This window comes from Eulemur rufifrons, chromosome 16 (genome assembly GCF_041146395.1).
Source record: "Eulemur rufifrons isolate Redbay chromosome 16, OSU_ERuf_1, whole genome shotgun sequence".
NCBI lineage: Eukaryota > Metazoa > Chordata > Mammalia > Primates > Lemuridae > Eulemur > Eulemur rufifrons.
Genome location: NC_090998.1, coordinates 87100245 through 87116717, shown reverse-complemented (window position 1 = coordinate 87116717; position 16473 = coordinate 87100245). Strand labels below are relative to the sequence as shown.

The 16473-nt window shown below is 57.3% G+C and overlaps 2 protein-coding genes across 5 annotated transcripts; one reads left to right on the top strand and one right to left on the bottom strand.

Annotated features, from left to right (window-relative positions):
* Positions 1 to 2432: 2432 nt before the first annotated feature.
* Positions 2433 to 7303, top strand: LGALS2 (galectin 2). Its single transcript, XM_069490126.1, has 4 exons — positions 2433 to 2598; positions 5412 to 5494; positions 6623 to 6782; positions 6952 to 7303. The coding sequence occupies exons 1-4, from the start codon at positions 2593 to 2595 to the stop codon at positions 7096 to 7098; spliced, it is 396 nt and encodes a 131-aa protein (XP_069346227.1). The 5' UTR covers positions 2433 to 2592; the 3' UTR covers positions 7099 to 7303.
* A 411-nt stretch (positions 7304 to 7714) lies between these two features.
* On the bottom strand, positions 7715 to 16128 carry CDC42EP1 (CDC42 effector protein 1). Of its 4 annotated transcripts, none has more exons than XM_069490122.1 (3): positions 15996 to 16128; positions 10319 to 11084; positions 7715 to 8960 (listed from the first exon to the last, which is right to left on the bottom strand). In XM_069490122.1, exons 2-3 carry the CDS (start codon positions 10779 to 10781, stop codon positions 8338 to 8340), a joined length of 1086 nt encoding a protein of 361 aa, XP_069346223.1. In that variant the 5' UTR covers positions 10782 to 11084; positions 15996 to 16128; the 3' UTR covers positions 7715 to 8337. The 4 variants fall into 4 exon arrangements, with proteins under 4 accessions (XP_069346223.1, XP_069346225.1, XP_069346226.1 ...); XM_069490124.1 differs by lacking the exon at positions 15996 to 16128 and adding an exon at positions 12044 to 12515; XM_069490125.1 differs by lacking the exon at positions 15996 to 16128 and adding an exon at positions 12064 to 12515.
* Between the last annotated feature and the right edge of the window lie 345 nt (positions 16129 to 16473).

Genomic DNA, 16473 nt, shown 5'->3' with positions numbered 1-16473 from the left:
GCTGAGGCAGGAGGATCGCTTGGGCCCAGGAGTTTGAGGTTGCTGTGAGCTAGGCTGATGCCACGGCACTCCAGCCAGGGCAACAGAGCAAGATCCTGTCTCAAAAAAAAAAAAAAAAAAAGGAAGGGAAAAAAAGATTGATATAATGCATTATCTGTGGACATGTATGGACTGCAGATTCTATAGTCAGGAGAGCTTCGTGAATGTTATTTCTTCCACCAACCTTTCAATGACAATTGCTTGGCAAAGCACAGTAGTGATCTATCACTGTGTAACAAATTAACCCCAAACCTAGGGACTTAAAATAAGAAACAGATTTCTCACAGTTTCTTTGGGTCAGAATCCAGGCAGGGCTTGGCTGGGTGCCTCTGGCCCAGGGTCTCCCACAAGGCTGCAGTCGAGGTGTGGGCTGCTGAGTCATCTCAAGGCTGGAGTGGGATAGGAGCCAATGCCAAGTTCAAGGGCTGTCGGCAGGCCTGGGTCTTCACTGGTGGTTGGCTGGAGACATCAGTGCCTTGGCTCATAGGCCTCCCTATGGGGCTACTCACAACACGGCTTCGTTTCTTCTTCCCCAGAGCAAGGGCACAGAGAAAGAGAAAGAGAGAGAGAGGGGGGCCATCGTCTTTTTGTCACCTAACATTGGAAGTGACATCACATCACTTTTGCCTTATTCTAGTATTGCTTTATTTAGAAGTAAGGCACTGGGTCCAGCCACGCTCAAGGGAAGCCAATTACACACGGGCATGAATGCCAGGAGCTGGGGTCACTGCCAGCCTTCTCCTAAGCGGCCACCAAACCTCGAGTTCCAGGTCATACTCCTGGAGGCCAAATATTCTTTTTGCTAAGTGAGGGCAGCAAGCTCTGCTACTTACGAGTTCTGTGAGTCCTGGGACCCTTCGTCCACCATCTGAAAATGGGATGAAAAATGAAGATCCCTTTGAGAATTTATGGTGAGTTTATTACGATAAGGGCTGGAGAAAGTGCTTTGTAAAGTGTAAAATGCCCTTGGGAAGGTCGCCACTGTTAATAGGACAAGATTGGAGATGGGAGTTATCAGGGATTTTGATTTTGTTTCTTTTCTTATCTTTTTTCCTCAATCTTTCATTGATACAAAGCATACAAACAGAAAGAAAGGTACACAGATCATACGTGTGGTCATGTTCCCCATCTTTAAACATCCTTTTAAAACCAGTGTACTTTTAAGTTCTTTTTACTTTGTACACTTTCCAAAACCTACAGTAAGCCAGTATTACTATCCTAATCAGAAAAATACTACCCTTAAAAGACATAGTTTCTGTTGACCAGTTTCTGTTGAACTCCTTATCTTGTTTGGGCTTTATTTACCGAGCCCCTGGGAGGAATTCATTTCCTTGTGGGTAAAATGAGGAAACCACTCCCCCGCTCAGGGCTGGCCAGGGACTGAAGGTGGTGTCCCATGGGAGCACCGGGCAGTGGGCCAGCCCGCAGGCTCCTGGCACCAGAGGGCCCTCAGCAGGACTATCTCCCCACAGCCCGCCCAGAGTGGCCACGGCCAACTCCGATGGAAAACGGTCTGGCTTGCCAAATCCAGAGCTCTAGAGAAGTCCTACTTCTGGGAATCTGCTGTACATAAGTTGTCACGATGCAGCCAAACTTTATGTGCAAATAGATTTAATGCAGCAGTATTTTTAATAGGAAAAATTTAGAATTAATGTAAGTGTTCCGCAGAAGGAAATTGGTTTAATAAATTTAGTCATGGAGCAGTAGAATATCTCACAGCCATTGGGATATAGTTCCGAAATACAGATTTGTGGGCTTTAATGTTTCCTGAAAGAAGATAAATAATTGCATTAGACAGAGGCGCGTCTGTAATATAAATTTGTAGAAAACCGCCTGGAAGGAAATGTGCTAACAGAGTAAGCAGGTTCCCTCCCGGTGGTGACTGTTTCTCTTGTCACCGTCTCTGACTGTCCGTAGCAGCACGCGGAGTGCGAGGAACAGAACTGAAGAGCAAAGCACCGAAGGTCCCAGCATCCCCCACCCCAGCCCTCCCACTCCCTTTCCCATTTTTAACTGTTCTAGATGTTTTCTTTGAATCCACCACGTATTGCCTTTGAAACTTACATGTACAATGAGAAAAATAATATGGTGAAGGGAGAAAAAACATAAGACTCCGAAAATGAATCACAACATCATGGAAAATTAGAATCGTAGACTTTTTTTTACAAAGCAAGTCTCTCTTTTTACAGACGAGGAAGCCGGACTCAGGGAGGGAGGTCGGGAGCCTCGTGGAGCTGGGGCTGGATTGCGGGGCTGGATTGCGGGTTGTGCGGGCAGAGCTGGGGCTGCCGCCCCTGGGGCTCTGGGAGCTCGGAGGAGGGGAGGAGGGGCGGCTGCAGGGAGGCAGGATGCTCAGGCTGGGGTGGGGCAGGCTGAGGAAGCTTCTGCCTGAGGCAGGCAGGCAGACATCTGGGCACAAGGGACCAAAGTCCTCATTTATGGCCGTGGGGGAGTTAATGTGTAATATGTCTAGGATATAAGCTTGACCATGAGGCGAGACCCTGAGCACAGGCCTCCAGGAGCTGCTGGGAGCTGCTGCCAAGAGCTGTCACCATGTCGGTGAGGACGCTGGCTCCCCCACGCTTCATCTGTGTCCTTGCCTGGGTGGGAGGCGTTTGGGGAAAAGCATCGCTGCCTCTCTCTGGGCCTCAGTTTCCCCATCTGTATAGTAAGGAAGTTGGACAGATGGTCTCCACCGCCCCTTAGCAGCAGGGTTCTCTGCACCCTCTGTCACCATCCTGCAGGGAGCCCGAGCCTTCCTCTCTTGCCTCCGTTTTCTCATCAGTAGTAATAGTAATAACAATCATAAAATAACTGCTAACATCTATTGAGCTTCATAAAGATGAAGAACATGAGGCTGGGAGATTCAATTGCCCAACGTCACAACCTATAAATTACAGGGGGTTGAGTGGATCCCCCTTGAGGTCCCTGATTCTTTTTTTGCTTTATTTTTATTTACTTATTTTTTTTTTTTTAGAGACAGGGTCATGCTGTGTCACCTAGGCTGGAGTGGAGCGTAGTGGCTCGATGGTAGCTCACTGCAGCCTTGAACTCCTAGGCTCAAGCGATCCTCCTGGCTCAGCCTCCTGAGTAGCTGGGACCATGGGTGTGCACCACCACGCCTGGCTAATGATTCTTTGATTCTATACCTGACTCTGCCACAGTTTGCTGCGTGGCCTAGGACAAGTCACTGCCCCTCTCTAAGCCTCGTTCTCCCTCAGCATCTGTGCAGTGGGATCACAGGCGGCGTCTTCTGAGGACGAGATGCTGTACTCATTTCCTAGGGCTGCCTAACCGAAGTACCACAAAATGGGTGGCTTAAAACAATAGACATTTGTTCTCTGGCAGTTTTGGAGGCTGGAGTGTGAAATCAAGGTGTTGGCAGGGCTGTGCTCTCTCTGAAGGCGCTGGGGGGATCCTTCCTGGTCTCTCCCAGCTTCTGGTGGTTGCTGGCGATGCTTGGCATTTCTGGGCTGGTGGCAGCGCCAGTCCAATCTCTGTCTCCGTCTTCACATGGCTTCTCCTCTGTGTGTCTCCGTCTCTGTGTCCAAATTTCCCTCCTCTTATTAGAATGTCAGTCATATTGGATTTAGGGTCCACCCTAAGCCAATATGACCTTATCTTGACTTGATTACATCTGCAAAGAACCTGTTTTAATTTAATTTAATTATTTATTTTTTCTGAGACAGAGTCTCGCTCTGTTGCCTGTGCTAGAGTGCCGTGGCGTCAGCCTAGCTCACAGCAACTTCAAACTCCTAGGCTCAAGCGATCCTCCTGCCTCAGCCTCCTGAGTAGCTGGGACTACAGGTGCCCGCTGCCATACCCCGCTAATTTTTCTATTTTTAGTAGAGACAGTGTCTTGCTCTTGCTCAGGCTGGTCTCAACCTCCTGAGCTCAAGTGATCCTCCAACCCTGGCCTCCCAGAGTGCTAGGATTACAGGCGTGTGCCACCACACCCGGCCAAAAGATCCCATTTTAAATAGGTGACATTCACAAGTTCCAGGTGGATATGGATTTTGGGGGGGACACTATTCAAGCCAGTGCAGGTGGGACTCAGGATGTGAACATGGCCGGGGGGTCCTGCGTGGACAGTCCCATACTCTCCTCGCCCTGCCTCTCAGGGAGGACCTTTGTGGCCTGGAGACTTTCCGGCCTTCTCCTTCCTCTGGTCCTTCCACCCCTCCCTTTGCTTCCCTCGTTCTCCTCCACAGTCCACCTGATCCAAATCCCTTCTATTACAGACGGGGGAACCAAGGCCCAGAAGGAGACCAGGCTGGCCCCAGTTGGCTCACCCAGCCAGCTAGGGGCAGAGCCAGAAGGAGCCCTGGGCACCCTGACCCCAGCCCCCACCCAGTCTGTGAACCACTCCAGCCCCCACCAGCTCTGCCTCCCTGTCTCTCCGGGCCTTAGACCTTGTTGAGTGGGGACAAGGCTCCCAGGCCTGGACACATCCGCAGGTCTCAGCATCCCTGTTTGTCTTAATGTCCCCTGACCCCCGGCCTTTTGAAGGCCCCTGCAACAGCCCCACCCCCATCCTTGGGGGCCCTGGGTTCTTGCATTTCAGCCAGGCAGCCCCCAGACAGCTGCAAGGGGATCGGGGATACTTTTCCCAACCCCAGTCCCGGCTCTCCCGTCCCCACCCTGACCGTCCCAGGGTCCTGGGTTGGGGGCACGCTACCGGGAGGAGACAGGGAACCTTCCCCTGACGCCGGGTGTCAGACACACGTGTGCGCAGAGTGGGGCACAGGTCTGTGACTGCCAGCTGGGTGACGGGCACACCTGTGCTCTGCATGTCATCTGAACTTCTTTGGGAGGGACTGTGATTGTCCTCACTGGAAAACCAAGTTAGTCCATTTTTCAGAAGGGGGAAGTGAGGTTTGGAGAGGGACTTTGGTGGACATGTTCAGACACGGGACTTAGGGAGTTTATAGATTCTTAGTTTTGGATGGGCCAGGACCTGCACGCATGCATGCTTCTGACACAGGCATTTTCTGTATTGTAAACTTGTTTCTGGGGTTCTGCTAAGGGCAGCAGGACTTCATCACTTGAACACTCTGGGGAACTTCAAAGTCAGCAGGAATCACTCTACCCATTTAATAGATGGGTAAAGTGAGGCTTCCTTGTCTGGGCCCCGAGCCTCGGGCGGGGTGGATGAGAGCAAGGCAGAAGGGGGGTGGCTCTGGGAGCCCTGATCAGAGCGCTTTGGCTCTGTCCCTTCCTGGCTCAGTGCCCTCACATGTCCCCACATGGGTAGGGGGTCGGTCGGGATGAGATGGATGATGCCACGAATGGGCTTCACCAGCGGAGGGGTGCTGGGTTCGTGTGACCAGTTTCGGTGGGGACTCCAGTGGAATGTTTCCCTGTCGGTCCAGGAGGATTTTGAGATTAAGAACATGGACATGAAGCCGGGGACAACCCTGAAGATCAAGGGCAGGATTACCGACGGCACCAACGGGTGAGCGAGGGTGAGGGGTGGTGTCCGAGGCCTGGAGCAGGCAGGGCAGGTGGGGCAGGCAGGACAGCCCTGTGAAGCGGTCAGACGAGAGCGACTTCAGGCCAAGGGGCCTTTTCCACGTCCTTGCTCCTTCCCACCCTCGGCTCCCCAACCCTGGCCGTGGGGACCTGCCTCAGTCCGAGGCGGGGTTTGGGGACCTACAGAATTTCAGAGCTGACGCCATATGCTCTGTTCCTTGGCCCCAGTAGCCACTGAAGGTGCAGGGGGAGAAGCCCCTGGAACTCTGCCCGGCCCCTGCAGGTCAGGTGCCTCTACTGGGAGCCCAGACCCCCAGAGACACCACCCTCCGCCCAGCTGAGCGGCCACAGGCCGGCCTTTCATGCGCATTAAACCAGGGCAGCCACCAGGGGGCGCCAAGTGGCCCCGCTGGCGTCCCGTGATTAGAACCAGAGGCGCCTCCGACCTCTGAGCTCCAGCTCAGCGGGCTCTCACGTGCGCAGAGCAGTGCCAGCGGGTCTTGGCACGGCCCTCTATCCACTTTTGGTTCCGGAGAGGGTGGGCAGATGGGGTAAGAGCCAAGAGAAAAGTGACTCCTTTCTCCTACTTGGGTCCCTCAGGTTTGCAAAAACGTGGGATACCGTGGTTCTGAGACCGCTGAATAAAGGCACTCCATGACCCAGAATGTCCCGCTCTTGGGGACCCTGATGGTCTAACCCAGGCTTCCGTAGAGATTTGCCAAGAAGTCACACAACCCCTGATTGCATACCTCTAGAAACAGGGAGCTCACCACTTCAGGTTGGCTACTGTTTGCAGCCAGATTTAATACGTCGTCAGATATCTAAGGTCGGCAATACTCTGTCTCAGGACAGACACCCTCAATTCCAGAAGCTTTCACTATCAGTTACCCTCCTGTCAACAGCCTCATTTCCTGTTTCAAATGGAATGTGCTACCACAGTGCCAAGTCTGACCAGGTTGTCACCTCCCTTGTTTTAAGGCACGGATCTTAATTAACACAACCTTTCTTTGATGATTCTTCCAGCTTACTAAGGTCAACTGAAACCCTCTAACCTAAGCTGTTTTACCCAAACCTGGCCTCGAAACCTCACCTGTTATCCCCTCCCCTGCAGCTTTGCGATTAATCTGGGCCAGAAGTCTGATAAGCTGAACCTGCATTTCAACCCTCGCTTCAGTGAATCCACCATTGTCTGCAACACAAGAGATGGCAGCAGCTGGGGACAAGAGCAACGGGAAAATCACCTGTGCTTCAGCCCAGGGTCAGAGGTCAAGGTGCGGTCAAAGGGGAAAGGGGTCTGGGGAGGGTGTCAAGAGGAGAGCCCAAAGGGTAGGGCACGCAGTCCTGGACATGCATGCTGGCACTGTTTGGGCCATCAGGCCCTGCCCTGGCCCATTCCCAGGGCCTCTTGCCTCCCTGACACCCTCCCCCATTCCCCCACAGTTAACCATAACCTTTGAGAGTGACAAATTCAACGTGAAGCTGCCAGATGGGCACCAGGTGACCTTTCCCAACAGGCTGGGCCATAACCACCTAAGCTACCTGAGTGTGAGGGGCGGGTTCAAGGTCTCCTCCTTCAAGTTTGACTGAGAGGGCAGCACCTCATCGGAATAAAAGACCCCCAGCCTGGATCCCCTGTCCTGAGCCTTCTTCCGAGTCACAGCAGGATCAACAAACAGCTCTTGGGTCCTGGGTCTGTCCACCTACCCCCCTGCAGTTCCTGCCCCTCAGATCCCATTTTCCTCCCCCAAGGCCAAGAGCAAACAAAATAATCCACTTCTATTGAGTCCTTCTGTGGCAGGAAACTGCGGTTAGTGCTTCCCATGCATTTTAATGCTCCTGACATATTCATGATGCAGAGGAGGAAACTGAGGCACAAGGACACAGGACTGCCAAGTGGGAAGGCTGAGACATGCTCCCAACAGCTCTGAGGACTTCCTCCTGCCTATTGGCCCCCTTATCACCTGAGCAAACGCCAGGCTGGGATTACGGGCAGACACGAGCTCCAGGGGCTGTTCCCGGAACTGCTGATAAGGGTCCCCACCTGGGCCTCTTATCTCTGCGGCATTCCAGCCCGGTTACTTATTACCTCCCTGGGCTGTGCACCCCCTCCCCTGCTGGGGGCCTTGAGGGGGGTCCGAGGGGAGGGCATTTAAACAGGTGGAGCTGACACTGTTCTACCAGGTCCCCAAGCATCTGACAGGACACCTTTTATTAGAAAAGCCGTTTTTAATCATGTCCCAGAAAGCAGGTCTGGGGTGCCCAGGAAGGTGGGGTCCTCTCTGTGCAGTCACACCTGACCTTTCCGTGAGGGTCCTGGACAAGTGTGAGGCTGGGGTGGGGATGTTGGGGAAACAGCCTGGGACAGGGCTCTCAGGGGTGCAGCGAGGACCCTCTGGGGGCAGCTCCAGGATGAGCTGCTGGGGGCAGGCGGTCCCTCTGGGAGGCGAGACAATGGCCCTGTGTGGTACGCTCCCCACCCCCCACCCAAGAAGGACAGCTTCGTGGAGCACAAAGGCAGCACTGTGAGGCTGGGCCCTCCAGCCAGTGGGGGTGGCATGGGGTGGGGCCTAAGGAATGGCAGTGGGGGGAGGTGGTCAGCCTGGCAGGGACCACCGGGAGGGCCCAGGTCGCAAGCCCAGTCTTCCCTGTCCTCCCCCCATGTCTGTCCTGCAGAGACGGGGAGAGGCTCGTGGGTAACTTGGCTTCTCCCCTCCCTGGTCTGGCAGGACCCAGCGCCGCTAGGTGAGGAGGGGCTGGCTCTGCACCTGGGCTCTTCATGAGAGGTGCCCAAGGCTGGGCGGGTTCCCGAGCCCACGCCCCAGCCACTCACACCTTGACCTCGTCATCCTCCTCAGCGTCAGCAAACTCGAAGGTGTTTGCTTGTACTGTGCTGGGCACGGGGGCCCTGCTGCCTGCCTGGGGCGCCCACTCTTCATCCAGACTCTCCCAGGAGGCCCGAGCCTGGGGCAGCACTCTCCCCAGCTCGCGCCGAGCATCCACCTCAGTGTAGTGGCGGCTGCCCCCCCAGCCCGCTCCCCAGTGCCCGCTCCCCAGGTCAGCGGCTCCGCGGGGACCCTCACCCACAGGGCTGGCCCTCACCTCAGCCACTGGGCCCAACCCAGCAGTCACCCCATTGGGACAGCGTCCACGAGGCGGGGGGCTTGTGGCAGGGGCTGGGGAGTTTGTGGCAGGGGCGGAAGGGTTTGCAGCAGGAGCCGGGGGGTTTGCGGCAGGGGCAGAGGTCTCCGTTGCTGGGGCTTCTGAGAGGCTCATGACCCCTAGCAGCTCGCTGAGGAGAGAGGGCCCAAGGTCAAGGTCCAGGCGGAAGGACAAGAGAGAGTCAGAGCGGCGCAGCTCGGGCTCCGGCGGGAAGGAGCTGTCCCGGTCTCCATCACGAGGCTTTTCCGGGCGGGACAGGCGGGAGATGGTGCAGAACCCAGAGTCCAGGCCTAGAAGGGAAACAGGAAGAGGGATCGGAGCTGGGGTCCCTGACCAGGGACTGGGGCAGGGACAGCCAGGACCAGCCCTGGCTTGCTGTGTGGCCCCTGGGAACTCACTCCCCTCTCTGTTCTCCCATCTCTCCAACACAATGAACCCAGAGTGGCAGTGGGGGGAGTCTCTTGTGTGATCCTCCTGTCAACCCTGAAAGCTGAAAATTGTCATAATCCTTATCTGGGTTTTGCAGATGAAGAGGGTGAGGGTCAGTTTGGGATGAAGAGAAGGGCCCAGCCGAAGGCCATACTGTTTGATGGGGTAGAGCCAGATCTGGAATGCAAATGTCCTTTCAGTCCCAACTGTGAACTTGGCCCTGGTCTCTGTCCTGGTGCTGACCGCCAGCTGCAGGTGGACCCATAGCATGCGGGCTGGTTTGTGGATCAAACCAGCAGCTGGGGTCTGACTGCACAGAAATCAGACTCCAAGGACAGGCACATGCCTTCCAAAGGTCATCTGCTCCAGCCCCTGCTTTCAGGACTACCTGGCCTGAGACATAACGGCGTCGCTGTGGACCAGGCCTCCGTGGGGTTCTCGTCAGCCCCCTGCGGCAGGAGCACTTGCCCAGTGGTGGGGGTGAAGCCGCAAGGCAGGGAATGGCCACCAGGTGGCAGCAGGGTCCCACGGTTCCCAGGTGAGCTGCTCCTGCTTAGCCGAGGTGGCACTTCTGGCAGGGCAGGAAGGGCCACCAGCTTGTGTCCCTGTAAGTGGTTTGCCAAATTTGTCAAGTTACAGGAAGCTTTGTTCAAATAACAACTACAGCCCAAGTGTCCTGGGCACTTACTATGTACCAACCTTCGGGCCTCACCTGGTACATGTACAATCTACTGGAATCTTAGCAAGACCCTGAGGGACTCATTATGTGGGCGAGGACTTGAACTTGCAGAGATCAGTTGCTTGCTGGAAATCAGGCAGAACCAGTGCTGGAATCCAGAGCCCAGCCTGGCAACCTCCCTATGATATCATTCTGACCTGAGGGGCTGCTTTTGCTGAGGGGGCAAAAGGGCGGGGGGGTTGGCCCAGCTGAGGTCCCAGACAGGGGAAGCACTTGCCCAGCTCACACAGCAAGTTTGGGGCAGCAGTTGGAACTCAAACCCCATCTCCTCACTCCCAACCTCCCGTGCTTTGGGGAGTGCGCTGGTTCCCACCTCTCTACACCCTCCCCTCCACGGTCTTGGGATTGGGCCTGACCTCCATGGCGAGACCAAGCGACTATGGGGAAAAGAGCTCACTTGGAGGCTTGGTAGAGCCACCTGAGCCCCTCTGGGCCTCAGCCTCAGCATCTGAAAAATGGGCAAATAACCCAGGCCCTCACCATAAGCAGAGCGGCCGTCCACGGAGCCGGCAGGGCTGCCATCGAAGCTGAGCTTGCCCACCAGGAGGCTGTCGTAGGCGGCCTGGTTGAGCTGGGGCAGGGAGATGGCGTTCTTGATGATGGGGGAGATGGCGGGTGGAGCGGGTGAAGGCGTGGGTGGAGAAGCCATCCGCCGGGGTGACGCCCCCACCCTCCGCACCAGCTGGAGCTTCTTGGCCAGGAAGCTGCGGGGTGAGCGATGGGTGCCCCTGGAGCTGCCACCATGGTTGCTGAGGAAGGAGGTGTCACCAAAGACGTCCCCACCACGGCCTACGTGCATGGTGTGGCGGAAGTCCCCCAGAGGGGGGCTGATCATGTCTGCAGTCAGCCGCCTCTTTCCCTGCGAACTGGACACCCAGCCCACGGGCGAGAGCTTGCCCAGGCTCATGGTGGGGGCTCCTCCGGCCCCCTGGGGGCCAGGCATCAGCTCTGGCTGCTCAAAACTGCTGGTCCATGCCCACCGGGGCCAGGGAGGGAGGGGGCTGGGCTCAGGGCCCACTTGTCAGCTCCTTCCGCCCCCGCCCACGTGGAAGGCGGTGGATCGAGGCTCTCCTAAGGGGCTGCCCCCGAATGCTGGGACCGGGGGGTGTCCATGCTTGTCTCTTCTTGAGGCCCGGCGCCCAGCCCTGTGGAAGCAGCTGTAGATGTTCTATCCGAGAGCAGAAGCAGCATGAGATGTGCGTCCAAGGTGGTCGGGTCGGCTCCTCTCCTGCCCAACGGTGGGGACCTGGAAGGAAGACAGAGGACAGTGACGGACGGCAGGCCAGCCTCGTGCAGCGAAGGAGATCCTGAGTCTAAACACCAGCAGCTAAAGAGGACAGACGCGTCCCCCCCCCCCCCCCCCGACAACACAGACGGAGAGCACTGACCAAAGCTGAGTGGAAGCCATGTTTCAGCGCATGTATGGAAAGTTCAAGAACAGGAGAATCCAATCCATGGCAATAGAAATCACAACTGTGGTTGCCTCTGAGCAGGTGCTGCCTGAGTGGGGCACCACACACTCATGGAGTGGTAAAAAATAGCAAAGATCATTCTACAGGGCCCCTTACAGTGCCAGTGCCTCACCTGCATCGTCATTTAAACCCACACAACAGCCCTGAGGGAGGCATGGTAGTAGAGGGGAAACTGAGGCACAAAGAAGTAAACGACTTGCTGAGGCTACAGAGAAGGAAATGGTGAAACCGAGCCCCAAATCCCAGAGCCCCTGAGCCCCAGGCCGTACTGCCTCCTGCTGGCGAGCTGAGCAAGCCCCTTCTCTGTGGGCTAAAATCTCTTCCACCCGGGGAAGCCAGGAGGGAGGAGGAGGTGCCTGCCAAGGCTGTGTGAACTGCTGTGTAAACAGCCAGAGCAGAGGTTCCTCAGAACCCTCCGGCTCCAGGAAAAGGGATCCTGTGATCAGAAGTGGCTTCTCCAAGCTGCCTCCTCCATATGTGTGAGCATATTCAAGGGTCTGAGAAGGCCCGCAGGAAAGGGCTTCATCATCCTCTGTCAAATTGATGTACCACCCTTGTCAGGGAACAAGTTTTGGAAAAAAGCTCAGCTGGTGCCAAAAGCTAGCTATTCCTCGTCCACTCTCTGCCTTCCTGATCTCCGCCCACGCCCTCCCCAGCCCCAAGCTTCTTCTGTAAGCATCTCTTGGTCTGACCCCCTCCCTTCTAGTATCAGAAAGCCCAGGCTAGAGAGCACCTGTGATCCTGTGGTCCGACCTCTGGTGTTCCTGCGGCCCAGAGAGGGCAAGCTTGCTCAAGGTCAGACTGAGAGAGCCAGTTGAGACTTGAACTCAGAGCCGCTGACTCACACAAGCCCTTGACTGGCTCGCGGAGCCCAGTCTTGTCTCCTCAGGTTGGGAACATATTTTGAGGGTGGGGCAGCTCCCCGGATCTTCCTGCCTTCCTCCCTCCAGCACCCAGCTTGCGCTCTGCACTCGGCAGGTGCCAAATCAATGCCGGTGTAATCACAGGAGCTCTCTGTGACAACCTCCATGCCACAGGATCACCCCTGACCCCTCCTGAGAGCGGTGCGGGGAGGCTGGGGACTCAGTGTCCTCATTGTGTGACCCTGGGCAGGTCATTTACCTTCACAGGCCTGAGACCTCAGGTGATAAGAGTTGATAATGATTCTTAACAAGAAAGATTTAAGTCTCAACCTTTTTTTTTCTTTAAACCATTGCTGCCACCTCCAATCTCAATACTGCCCTTCTAATGTTATTTGAAATTCAAAATAGGTTAAATAACAAGATAAAAACAAAGACGGCAATAGGACAAAGCTTGCTTTGTTTTCTGGCTACATTCCCCTCCCTTCCCACCATCTGATCCTCCCCCAACCCTAACTCCTCCCCCTGGGGGGAGTTCTGAATCATCCCTTTCCCTGGCACCCCCAGCACCAGCACTGAGACGTCCTCGTGGAATGTTTGCTGAAGTTACGAAGGGCTCTGCAGTTGGCCAGCCATTACATGATGTCATCTGAGTCTCCAACAACTTCGCAAAGCTGGAGGGTTAGCCGTCTTACAAGCAGAGCGAGGTTCAGAGGGAAGGGACCTGTCCAAGGTTACTGGCAGATACATGGCCAGGACCAGGTTTCCCTGATCAGCAGAAATTAAAGATGAGTCTCTGGGGGAAGGCACTGGGGGGGAGGTGGGTGTCACTCTGTGAAATGTCATGTAGAGGGGTCAACTGTGTCTGCCACGTGGCCACAGACACCTCACTCTCACCTCCAACTCCCTGACTTCTTTTTTTTTTTTTTGAGACAGAGTCTCGCTTTGTTTCCCTGAGTAGAGTGCCATGGCTCACAACAACCTCAAACTCCTGGGCTCAAGCAATCCTCCTGCCTCAGCCTCCCGAGTAGCTGGGACCACAAGCATGCGTCATCATGCCCTGCTAATTTTCTCTATATAATTTTAGTTGTCCATATAATTTCTTTCTATTTTTTTAGTAGAGACGGGGTCTCGCTTTTGCTCAGGCTGGTCTCGAACTCCTGAGCTCAAACAATCCACCCGCTCGGCCTCCCAGAGTGCTAGGATTACAGGTGTGAGCCATCTCGCCCGGCCTCCCTGACTTCTTGAGGCAGCCCCTCCTCTCCCATCAAAAGGGGCTCCTGCCAACCCCCATGGCCACCTTGACTTGGGAGATCAGCTTTCTCCCCAACCCTGGGATGATCCAACCTCCCAAATGCTTCTGGGCACCTCCAAATAGTAGCCCCCCACCCCCTCCCTCCTGCAATAGAGAGACCCTGCCACACCGTGGGGCTCAGGGCAGGGCACTGTCTTCCCACAGCATCCCAGGCAGGTCCCTCCCAAGGGAGCTGTGAAGGTGAAGATTCGAAGATGTGGTAATTAAACTACCGGAGCAGGGCAGCCCAGGGTTCAAATCCAGTACTTTTCTTTTGAGACAGAGTCTCGCTCTGTTGCTCAGGCTGTGCCGTGGCATCAGCCTAGCTCACAGCAACCCCAAACTCCTGCGCTCAAGCAATCCTTCTGCCTCAGCCTCCTGAATAGCTGGTACTACAGGCATGCGCCACCACGCCCGGCTAATTTTTTCTATATGTATTTTTAGTTGTCCAGCTAGTTTCTTTCTATTTTTAGCAGAGACGGGGTCTTGCCCTTGCTCAGGCTGGTCTTGAACTCTTGAGCTCCAACGATCCTCCCGCCTTGGCCTCCCAGAGTGCTAGGATTACGGGCGTGAGCCACTGCGCCTGGCCAGATCCAATACTTTTACACTAATGTCTCTCCTTCTGGGGCGCTTGGTGGCAGCCATGTGGCACTTGATCCTGACCACAGGGCATTGCTGGCCATCAAGTGTGCCCAGCTGGCACTGACTGCTCCGGTGCGGCAAGGCTCACCGCCCCGCGCCGGCCTAGAAACACTACCTGTTAATACTCAGAATGCCCATTTTACAGATGAAAAAACAGGCTCAGAAAGGAGACTAATTTGCTGTAGGTCAAAGAACAAAAAAAGTGGGGTGCCTGGGAGCCTGCCTAGGATTTCAGCAACATCAGTAGTAAACGCCCCAGGGCTGGGTGAAGCCGGGACTGGGGAAGAGGGGAAGAGTGGTTGGAGTTGGACGCCCAGCGCTGAGCTCAGGAGAGGGCAGGGCGGGGAGGCAGGAGACGCAGCTCTGCAGACTCAGCGCCTGCGACCTGGGCCAGACGGTGGCCGTGAAGCCTCAGTGTCCATGGAGTCCTTGTATTTACCCCGTAGAGGACAATCAGGGCCTGGGGACATGGCACTGGCTCACTCATGGTGGGAAGGATGCCTGGACAACCTTTGGGGCCCGGGACAGGGACCACGCAATAGGAGAGGCCAACAGGGGCCGCTGTGGAGGCACATATGGTCTGGGGGAGGCCAGGGTCGGTGTGCGGGTGGGCAGGGCGGAGGCGGGGCGGCTGCACCCTGGCGTTCACCTGGTCGCAGGTCGCTGTGCGTACCGGCAGCACAAGCGGCGCCACGTCTCATCCTGGAGGCCACTGCTCGGGTGCACAACGCTCTCCCTGCCGGCGTCCAGCGGGCTAACATCACCCCCGCTGCTGGACAGCGGTCCCCGGCTTGGTTAGGGTGCTTCCCCAAACTTGCCCTGGCCCTAGGATAAGGAGTAACGTCCTGGCGACTGGCTTCCCGTGCCCCTGAAAGTCAGGTAGCTTCAAGAGGGAGGGACGGGGAAACTGAGGCCACAAAGGGGTACTAGCTGTCTTCAGTCACGCTGCGGGGCCCGGTTCTCCTCCGAGGGGAGCACCGTGGGCCATTAGGGAGCGACAGGGGGAAAGGGCAGGGGAGACAGACGGGAGATGAGACGGGAGACTCGCTCCTTGCCCGGCCACCCCGAGTTAGAGCCGCACCAGCCCTCGACTAGGAGAGGCGGCGGTGCGAGCCGGGTCTCGGGTTCCCACGCCACGTTTGGTGTCACTGTGGTCTCCCTCCCAGCTAGTCGTTTCGTCTCTCTGAGCCTCAGTTTCCCGGTCTAGACAAGGGGCTTCAAATTTCGCTGGTCTTGCTGGTGGGGCGCGGACAGAACAATCCCGAGGGCAGCGGGGACTGGAAGACCGGGAAAGACATCAGCCATGAAACATTCCGGGGAGGGGGGACGTGGATGTCGCTCCGCGGGGGAAGGGGACAGCCGGCTGTCTTGGCCAGCCCAGAGGAGAACCGGACGGGATGACCTCATCCGCTGCTCCAGCCTGGAATGTGGCGGTCGGGGAGGGGGCAGGGTGCCTGGTCCACCTCCCCAGCCCCCCAACTTCCCGCTCTCCGCGGCGGCCTCCTCGGAGGGCCCAGACATTCCGACACATCGCCCTCCCCCGCCGCCCCGTTCCTTCCCTCCCTTCCCCGGCGCAGGAAGCGGCGTAGACGGCCCTCGGCTCGCCCCTCTCCCCGCAGTACGCTTTACCGCTCGCCCCCTCCAATTCTCAGTCCCCTCCGCCCGCCGGGAACGTGACAAAACAACCCGAAAACTTGGAGCGTCCTGGCGCGGGTCGGCGGCAGCGCCCGGCCTTGCCGTTGGCACCGAGCGCGACTTCCTAGGCCGGGCCTCCTCCCCCACGCCGGCCCCCGGGAGCCTAGGAGGGTGCAGAGGCCCCGGGGGCAACGCGGTCCCGGGCCAGCGTCACGCCCCCCGGCCTGGAGGACCCGCGCGCCCGCTGCTGTTACCTTCTCTTGGAGAGCCCCGGGGGCGCGGGTGGAAGGGCAGACTCGTCGGCGGCCGCGCGTCCCGCGTCCCGGCTCGCAGCCGGGGAGTCGCTGGGCCGGTCTGCGCCGCCCTGGCCGCGGGCTCCGCGGGCTGGCTCCGGGGCGGGGGCGGGGTGTGGGCGCGCTCCCTCCTCCCGCCTCGCTCCTCCCGCCCGCGGGCGGGGCCCGGCCCCCTCCCCGACACCGTCCTCGCCGCGCCGAGCGGCCGCCAGAGCCAGCGGGCGCACGGCGGGGGTGCCGGGCCAGCCCTCTGCCCTCCGTCCGCCCGGGGCAGGGCGATCCGAGCAGGGGACTGTGCGGGCTGCCAGGGGGAGGTGACTCCAGTCTTCGACCTCCCCAACCCTTCCCCCACTAGCTCCCCGCGTGGCCTTGGGGCGTCTGGGACCGATAAGCTATTGCTCCTGGGCCTTCCAGCCACTCGCTGCGGGGAGTTTGGGGA

Bases quoted from the DNA above. Each gene is read 5' to 3' on its own strand.
- LGALS2 (XM_069490126.1), top strand. The intron at 5,495-6,622 runs GTGAGCGAGGGT...CCTCCCCTGCAG, and splicing joins ATTACCGACGGCACCAACGG to CTTTGCGATTAATCTGGGCC. The intron at 6,783-6,951 runs GTGCGGTCAAAG...ATTCCCCCACAG, and splicing joins GCCCAGGGTCAGAGGTCAAG to TTAACCATAACCTTTGAGAG.
- CDC42EP1 (XM_069490122.1), bottom strand. From the start codon at position 10,781: ATGCCTGGCCCCCAGGGGGCCGGAGGAGCCCCCACCATGAGCCTGGGC. The intron at 8,961-10,318 runs GTGAGGGCCTGG...TTTCCCTTCTAG, and splicing joins GGACGGCCGCTCTGCTTATG to GCCTGGACTCTGGGTTCTGC.